The sequence below is a fragment of the Neopelma chrysocephalum genome, unplaced genomic scaffold (assembly GCF_003984885.1).
Source record: "Neopelma chrysocephalum unplaced genomic scaffold, ASM398488v2 Primary Assembly neopelma1_86, whole genome shotgun sequence".
Taxonomy (NCBI): Eukaryota; Metazoa; Chordata; class Aves; order Passeriformes; family Pipridae; genus Neopelma; species Neopelma chrysocephalum.
In genome coordinates this window covers 2922736-2932094 of record NW_020897748.1, presented here as the reverse complement: position 1 = coordinate 2932094, position 9359 = coordinate 2922736, and the positions used below count along the sequence as shown (strand labels likewise).

Here is a 9359-nt window from a genome sequence, read left to right as displayed (position 1 = left end):
AGGGAGGGACTCTGATCCAGAGGACCACATCCACTGTCATGTCTGGAAAGCATGGCACAACTCCCGGAGGTGCAGGACACTCCACAGCAGGGAGGGAAGAAGACCCATGAGAACAGGCACTCCCAAGGGTGGCCTATGGCTCCACAGCAGCTCTCTCACTCTGGTAATTGCAATTAATGAAGGTGCAGCAGCAGCACACATTGTTAGGACACTACCAGACAGACGCAGACCTAACAGGCTCACTAGCACAGCTTTGCATGCCCAAAGCTTGCACTTTCATAGAAAGGCTAAGTCCGAAAATTTTATCTAAGGCATTCCAAATGCAGTCATCGCTGCTTTAACTATAATGCCTCTTCCCTTCCTCCCCCAAAAAGTGCTACTTTTTTGGGGAATACTTAGCTGCTTTTTAAAAATGGTTTATAAATTTCTTTTTTTATATGAAAATACCATTTCAGTCAAATTGAAAATTTTTCATTTACAAATTAAAGTCAAATCTGCTTTTCAGCTTAGTACTGTTTACTGTAGCAAAATCAATTTGTGAATAATTTCAGTATGTCTAAAGCATAAAATTCCCCTAAATCTCCTAGCAGAGAAACCTTATCATAGGTTGTGGCAACAACCTATTTTCCAATAGGTTCACATGACTACAGTATTCAAGCATAGGCATTTGTGTTAGCTGCCACAGCCACTGGACAAAGGGATACTGAAAAGCTTCACCATTATAGAAAAAAAGTCCTAAAACACCTGGGAGCAACCAAGTGCCTTGTTATACTAAAGTCTATTACTATGATAGTAACTCACGGTAATAATAGACAAAAAATACCTTTATATTAAGCTATTGGCAAAGGGGGGAAATTAGTCTTTCACAGGATTGTGTTTCAAGCAAGACATCCTCTCAAGTTATCCCTCTTGGACAACTCCACAAAAAAATCCTTTAGAGATATAAAAAATTTAAAAGCCCTCCATGCTTCTCAATTTAGCAAATCTGCTGAGTAAGATACTCAAAGAGCTGCAAATGAAAACCACAAAAGCAATTTCCAACTAGCAAAGGATGCATCAGAGCTCCTGATGATGCTAGGAAGTCCTGTCAGGCAAGGACTACACTGTGATGGAGGCCAGATTCCAGCTGTGAAGCCTGTTGGCGTCCTCCCCACACAGACCATGTGGGAACTTCCAGCACTGTGAGTTCAAGGACTGTAGTCACTAAAGCTTTCACATGACTCATTCACCTACACATTTTAAATGTGTGTGGACATTCATTCCACCTCAGGGTAAGTTAATGCTACAAGTGGTGAAATCCAGTTAATCCAGACTTACAGAATTTTCTATTTGACTTTGGCAGACCTGTTATTAAATAGGCAAACTGAGCAGTTCAGAAAAAAGGTCAAATCCTACAAAGCTTGAAAAGAGAAAGGGAATCAGAGCTACTGAGCAAGGTATCTGTAGTTTGCCCTACAGAGTGGAAGCCAGAGAAATGCAAGTGTCAGTGAAGCAAGGAATACAGACACAGAAGCAGCTCAGAATGGCATTTGCAGATGCAAACACAAGAGACATGTCCACAGGTCATAGGACACTATAAAAAGGGAGTTAGGGCACAGCAATGAGCATCTGAAGAGGAGGTTACTACAAACCTACTGAACAATCTTTCATGTGGTGTTAAGAGTGACCAAGAGCCATGCTGAATTTGGGCTCCCCTGAGAAACCAACTCATGGGAGGTGGTGGTGGTGACTGGAGAACTTCTCCCACCTGCACACCAACTACCTGCTCCCTATACACTTCTCTTCAGATGCACATGTGGAAGTAAGCTTTTGAAAAACAGCAGGTCTCTATAATTTGCACAATTGCAAAGATAAACATAGCTTAAGAGATGAGGAAAATTTCCTTTCCTCTGCCTCCCTGAATGCTGCTGTACAAGGGTATTGCTTTGGATTCACAAATTTACCAGTTATCTAATGACCAAATGACTAACTTGCAGGAAGAAAAGTCACTCCCAAATCAAACAGATGGGAAAGGCCACATGATGACAAGTAAGTCCATACAATTTTTCACTCCTGGAAAATTATCAAAGCTGGAGCAAGCGATTACCTTCTGTGTTGGATACAGCTAAAAACAGAAACCAATGCCAGGAATTAGCCATGGAAGTTAGAACTACAGTGTCAGTTTTCCCTAGATTCAGATTAGGAACTACTCTAGTAGTTGATCATAACATTTTATTAGTAGCTACCTTTATCTCCTCTTCCAGCAGTTATGAACAGCTGGGGATTTAGACTATTAAAAAAGTCTAAACATTACAAAATTTTCCTTTAGCTAGTTTCTTTACCACATTTTAAGTGAACTAACAGAAGGGCTTAAGTCAAAGGGAGAGGAGGTGTATGATTTTAATAAACATTTTTCTTATTAAAATCTTGATATAGTTTAAATATACCATACAGAGGAAAAAAAGCTATTTATAAAGCTACATACACATTTCAAGTCAATGATGACAGCATAAATCATTCTAAATTCCCTCTCTGCTTATCAGAATGCCTTGTGTGTGTATATATGGTGAGCTACTGTGTTATCTGCATAACTTTTGTCTAGCTATACATTACAGGACTTAAAAAATGTTTAAGCTATATACAGAAATATATATACATATAACATATATTTATATGTTATACATACACATACACTTATATACATATACACACAATACATATATATATATATATACACACAGTACTTTACATGTATATATGGCCTTTCATCCAAGGGCATTGGATACTTTTTAGTACATCAAGCCTCACAAAGCTTTGTGAGGGAGGGAGCTTTATTTTACAGACTGTAGATTTGATGCCTATTCTAAACAGTTTCTTTTGTTGCTTTCTACTAAGTTTACAGATTTCAGTTAGAGGTGGTTTTGGTAGTGGAAATAATCACACCACTTTGAAATCCTGGGATAAGGTGTATGTTGCTCTGTACCTTTTTAACTCGCTCTCCTTAGTGTTAGAGAGCAGCCATACCAAACACCTCTATCTCGATTAGTGAGGCTGTACTGCTTTTTATTTTTAATTGATACTAGCACAGTAAAATCTGATAAGTTTTGAACTTAAGGTACACTGGAAAGGTACAACAGGAAATCTCAAACAGACTCCAATCCTCGTACATTGAAACTATCCTTTTCTAGGATGATTGATTTAGAGGAAGTATTAGTACATGCAGAAATAATTCTACATCTATTTATTTAATTTATCTGCAGTTTAACTACACAAGCCTGAAACAGCCTTACTTAGTAAACAGGATTTTTAGCAACAATTTGGCAACTGGTGATGAGACTGTTGTACTGTACTCCATATCTCTAGCAACTAAATAAATAATCAAAACAGAGGCTTTTTTGAAAATCAGATGTAGGTAACTTCTGGTCATCCTCAGACTGGCTGACAGAAAGGAAGACCCAGTGGAGCTCTGGCAAAGGTGAGTTCCACTCGGATTTTGATGGAACATTATTTTAGCTCTTCCCAACAAAAGGAAATAAAAAAAACCACTAACATAGACTCAAGGGGTTGGAAAAGCAAGAAAGAGGGAGAACATCAGCACCACAAAAGCTCTTGCCCCTTCAATACTTCAGTCTGCTAAGCTTTCAGAAATTTGTTTTGACACAGAAAAAGTATCTCCCTCCTTTATTAATCAATTCCTATCTCTCAAAAATCTCTCAACCCTTAGGGAAAAGAAGTCGTAGGTCAAAGACTGCCCTCCCCAAAAGCAACCAACCACTTCAAAAGTGAACATAAAATGCAGTTTGAGAATTTTAATCTAACCTAATTACCTTTAGATTTTTCAGAACAAGCCACTTTTCCTTCAAATCAATTCTGTGAAAAGAAGGGGTTGCCTGGCCCGTTTCTTTCAGGATTCTCTGCTAACTGTAAAATGTGGGCTGAATGTCTTCTGCATGTCAATTTTTCAGCTACAAAATTCAGATTTTTAATGAACAACTATGTTTAGTGTATGCTGTTAGCTGAAGTATAAATGGCTAAATAAATAAAAACTATTGTTTCCTCAGTATGACTTGGTATTTTGTCTGTAATTTCTTTATTAAAAAACTGTAACAAGATACTTAAAAAAAGGCTAGATACAAAAGAAGTTAAGCGGCTCACGAACATTGAAGTTTTCCAAAAAAATGTATCTTCAATAATCATGATCTTATAAACATTTTACAGTTACCAGAAAGTGCCCAGGCTGAGTTTACATAGTTAGATAATGTAATACAAGTGTTGGGTTAGAACTGGTAGTGGAACAATCTCCTGACTGTCTGTTCACTGTAACAAGGATACAAAAATGTTGATTGTGAACTATGAAATACTGTGCATTGGCCTCATCATATATGTACAGGGGAAAAAAAAACAAAAACACTAAAGGTACAGGTTACATGCAAAATATTAGGGATGGTATCTGATGCGCCAGAGTTCAATGCAATAGAACAAAAATTGCAATGAAAGTGGTTTCATAAGTGAACGATCCCAACTCCAGGATCTGAGCTGTCAGGAACTTTTTACAAGTTCAATATACATGATACACAACTGCAGCCAACCACAAATTAAACACCATAAAAAAAAAGTTAAAAACACAGAACATACTTAATTTTTTATTTTGAAATTCCCTACTCCCTCTATACAAGAACCTTTGCTGAAACACTTTCCACAAAGGCAGCAGTGAATTTTCAGAACATTTTACATATTTTCCCTCAGCAAAAAGATAAATCACAGTGTAAATTATATTGTTCTGCTGTCATCTTTGGCTGGGGTTAGGCAAAGGAGTTATTGACTAGCAAACTGTTGCAATCACAAATTGCTAGTGCTCCTTAGGCCTTTACGTTACAAATTTAGTACAGGAATGTTTGCATTTAAATCTTTAAAGTACCACCAGGGGTATGACAGCATTAACTTTCATAAACTTTTATAGACAAATGGAAAAATCTACAAAACTTAGCTAGTAATATTACACAGCAATACACACTTTTTATACTCTACACAAAACCAAAATTCTTGGTCTTAATGGCGAGTAACAATTTTTGTTTCAAAATCTGCTTAGAGGAATAGAGTGGGACATAAAGGCGAGAAATGCAAGTGTTTGCTGTAGGAAGATGTTGGTCATCTGGTGGCCTTATTGTGATGGATGGCATAGGCTGGAATCCCTCCTCACTGGCAGGCAATGATGGACTTGAGGTCCAAAAGTAAACCTGGAAAAAGAAGATGGGATTTAAAATTATGCTGTACAAGGCTGAAATTCATACTGCCCACATGTTGTGTAGGGAATAGGTTAAAAAAGAACTGCACAGTCACAGCAAGTTTGATCACACTACATTCTCTTCAATATGCCAACTAGACTCCGTAGTCATGCTACATGCTTCTGTAGTAGCTTCCCTCACTTTCCTTCCTCAACTGCTCATTGTTAAAACTAATAAAAGCAGCACTCAACATTATCCTGTATCAACAAATCCTCAGTAAATGAAATGTCCCCAAATCATCTGCGAAGGTGGTGACTGCCATCCATATAAAATGCATCAGAAATCTCTTGCAAACCAATTAGTGACTACAGAATGTAGTACTGGTACAGACAAAAGGTGGCAACAGGGAGTATTTGGTTTATTGTCTCAAGTGTGAAATACTGACTTGCAGAGCTGAGTCACCACCAAAGAGTAACCATAGATACTCCTTAAAATATGTGCTTTAGAGTTTCCAGTTTTCAGAGCAGTCCTTGTTCCTTTTTAGTAGACTGTAAGGGAGAGATAGTATTTTAAGTAGTAGAAAGTTAAAAGCAAAAAGTTTTAGGAAGCGTACAATTTACAGGCAAGTTTTAAAAAATTAAACCCGCTGAACAGTATCTTGCTCTTTCATGCTTCTCATCGGCCTATTCCCAGAGGTCTTTTGAGAAGGACACAGTATCATTACTGACATCTTTCAGGGAGGACACACATACTGCCCTTGGCAGACACAGAAGTCAGATGAGCAGATGATCCATAAAGAGAACTCAACCTCAAAACCCTACTAGCCCAAAACACAGTTGAGTAACCACAGTTACTCAGCTTGAGAACAACTGTGCAGACTAAAACTGTGCTTCCATAAGAGACCAATAATTATGGATAAGGACACCATGCTTACTTTCAGTTGCAAGAAGGTTTAGGATTCACACCTCATTTCCAGGACTGACAGTCTAACCCAACCCTACTACTCTGCTCTGCTATCTTAACTCTTCTTGCAAAAAATCTCTAATTACAGTTAAAAACAATAATGATGCCACAGTTACTCCAATTTTTCTGCATGTTTCCATTGGGAATGAACAACTTACTAGATCTTGTCTTTCTGTCATACTCATCTTCTCAACTATGGACCAAAACCAACGCTTGAATTGCAAAAGCTTCTCAGCATTTTCTCCTGTGTGAAATAAAAAAGATACACAATTCAGCTGGTACACTGGACAATAACATTAAGAGATACATTTTACATGTGCTGCAAGTTGGATCTCAGCTACAAGCACATTCATAAAGTCCTTATATTGGAGACACTAATAATTTCAAAACTAATACATGTACCTTTGAATGCCAGGCTAACTTTAACATACCTCAGTACAGCTCCCACCTCTCCCTCCCAAAAAGCCTAACTACAGCTAAATGCAGTTTAAAAATTATGTAAGAAATATTAGACTTGCATCCATCCCATTTAGAGTTCTAAAGTTAGGTCATAATTTTCACAAGAAAGATATACTACCAATAATACAATCCTTGTATTTAACATCATGTGACAGCAAAGCTGGAAAATGTGCTTTCCCCACCCTCTCCTAATTGACAGTAAATATTTTCAAATGACTGTAAAAAAAAAAAAACAAGTAATAATTTTATTACAGGTTTCATTGACTTACTAACTTATGTCAAATTTGAAGAGGTAGTTTAATGCCGGTAACTACTCCACACAGAACAAACAGTGTTAAGTTACCCACGTAACTCTGTTTATGAGTAAGTTATTTCATACCTGACTCATCATTGAAAGAGGTAAAGCTGATTAGCATTTGCACATTTACTTCACCACAGCCATTTACCAGAAGTCTGAAATCTTCTGCTGTCAAATCTTCTAATGAATTCTTTGGAAGTACATCCAGGAGACCCTTCCTCATTGCCTTAAGTGAAAACCACAAGATGCACGTTGTAAACATATAACTTTCGGACTGACTTCAAATGCATTACTGAAAAGTTTCATGTGAAATCTGCCTTTAACTCAAAACTCATTCTCTGAGCTGTTCTTTTCTTTTAAAGCTTTATCATCCGTGGTGCAAATTTTCTTAAACAAAGAACTGCACCAATCTGCTAAACTCTATGTACTACAGCAAAAGAAAGCAGTAATGGTTTGAGCTAATATTTCACCAGGAGCAGAAGCACGTGCACTCTCTAATGCTAAAAAATTCAGGTATTCTGCTGAGCTGTGCTGAATCTCACAAGAATTCAAAACAAAAATGCATCTTGAATGTCCCTTCTTCTTCAGACCTACATGCCAACTCTGCTTTAAAAATGTTACACACACACTTATATTCTATATTAATAAGTAATATCCTGAAAAGATTGGAAATTCCATTTTCAAAATGGAATATTATGAGTAAATTTGCTTTAGTAAATTCCAAGTTGAATACAGGTGTAATGGTTTCCAACTCTTAAAATAAAAAAAAAGAGTCAAACATAGACAGACATGGAAATCAAGTAGCTTAATTCCAGGAATATGTTCTGTCTGTGAAAATTTTGGACCTCAACTGTACAGAGGTAATCTGTTCACTGCACAGAGGCAGTCTGCTCACTTATCTCAGATGTGCAGCAGGAAACCACAATTAGCACAAGTGACCAAGTTTACATGTAGCATCATAGGACAGAGTAGACCTTCATTAACTGTCTACAAAGATATATTATTCTTTAAGTTTTATTTTAAAGTGGTTTCAAAAAGAAAATTATTTTAATATGGTTTTCTACCCAATTTTTAGGTTTCCTGCCAGGCTAGTAATATAAAAACAAAGTTGTCTGTATCATAACTGATTTTTCCTTTTAAAGCAAAGATGCAAATCAAAAGTTCAAGGTGATTTATGTAAATATTTTGAATTTTAATTTTTATCTTTGTTTATAAGTATAAACAAATCAAAGGTGATACATTATTAGAACAAAGTAGCTGCCAAATACAAAGCTAAAGTTCCAAGAGCATACATGCCATTTGAGCTCGAAAAATGAACATATATACTTAACCAATGAGTTCTACCATAAAAGAAATTATCTTTCACTCTATAAAGAAAAGAAATTGCTGAAAGTACTTGGTCTTCACAGTACTCCATAAATAGCTATACAGTTAAGAAAAAAATAGGAAATTAAATACTTTTAATCAAGCTGAAAAGACTTCAAAAAAACCTGATTAGCAATACCTAATAAAAATAATTAACTAACTGAAATCTTACAGGTTTTTTTCTTCTTTTTAAAAACATTCCACCAAAGACTTACATGTAGAGGCTGTTCTGCTACTACCAACATTCGGTGTTCTGCATATTCCCGGACATACTCATATACATTCTGAGGAGTGACTGGTATATTTACACCATTGGAAATAAGTTCAACCTATGGAAAAGAAGCAAGGACCATTTAAAGGGAGGGGGAAGGAAATGAGATTATTATAACCACCACAGTACGCTACACAGTGATTTATTGATTAATATACCTCTAAAAACAAGCAAATTTACTAGTACAGGTTAGTTTTAAAGATTCCTTAGGATTGACTATGCTAGCCAGGCTTTATGGTAGGCTCTACATCACCTTGAAGAAAAAAAAACCCATGCTTCAATGTCTATGGAGAACACTGTATTTGAATCTAGGAAAAGTAAAATGTTATGACTGCCATCTGAGAAGAGCATGGATCATGGTACACTACAACCTGCATAAATTGTTGAATTCTGAAACTACAGAGACACAGATTTAGCTGTGCTTACCTGCCCTCCACCCTCCTCCTTACACAGGTCTATTGCAAAGGCTAAGTCCATTGCTGCAAACACTGCATCAGCATCTGTACTCTGGGAAGCAAGGATAAGTTGCCGAAGGCTTTCATACATAACCGGATCAAAAAAAGCAAAGTCATGCCAGTTCACCTGAAGAAAAAAGACAGATGTTTGAAACATATAAGTTGTTTAAGAATATATTCAAAATTATGTGACCTGTGCCTGGTTTATGTACTAGCATACAGCAGTGCATAGCCCATGCAACAAAGCATACAAACACACAGAAATAAATGCAGTCAAACTCCTATTTTCAGCCCACTTTAGAAGTCACTTCAGAATACTGGAAGGAATATATGTTCAACAAGAA

At 36.7% G+C, this 9359-nt stretch overlaps 1 protein-coding gene across 16 annotated transcripts in view; it reads right to left on the bottom strand.

The window, feature by feature from the left end:
- Window positions 1-4050: 4050 nt before the first annotated feature.
- The window catches only part of UBR5 (ubiquitin protein ligase E3 component n-recognin 5), an 85548-nt gene continuing 80239 nt past the window's right edge, over window positions 4051-9359 (bottom strand). For 15 of the 16 annotated variants that reach the window (XM_027692473.1, XM_027692472.1, XM_027692476.1 and 12 more), the window contains 5 exons: window positions 8987-9142; window positions 8505-8618; window positions 7006-7150; window positions 6326-6411; window positions 4051-5216 (listed from right to left, as the gene is read on the bottom strand). In XM_027692473.1, coding sequence (XP_027548274.1) covers window positions 5004-5216; window positions 6326-6411; window positions 7006-7150; window positions 8505-8618; window positions 8987-9142 — 714 coding nt within the window. In that variant the 3' untranslated portion in view covers window positions 4051-5003. The remainder of the gene's footprint in view (window positions 5217-6325; window positions 6412-7005; window positions 7151-8504; window positions 8619-8986; window positions 9143-9359) is intronic. The other variant, XM_027692483.1, reaches the window with a different exon arrangement.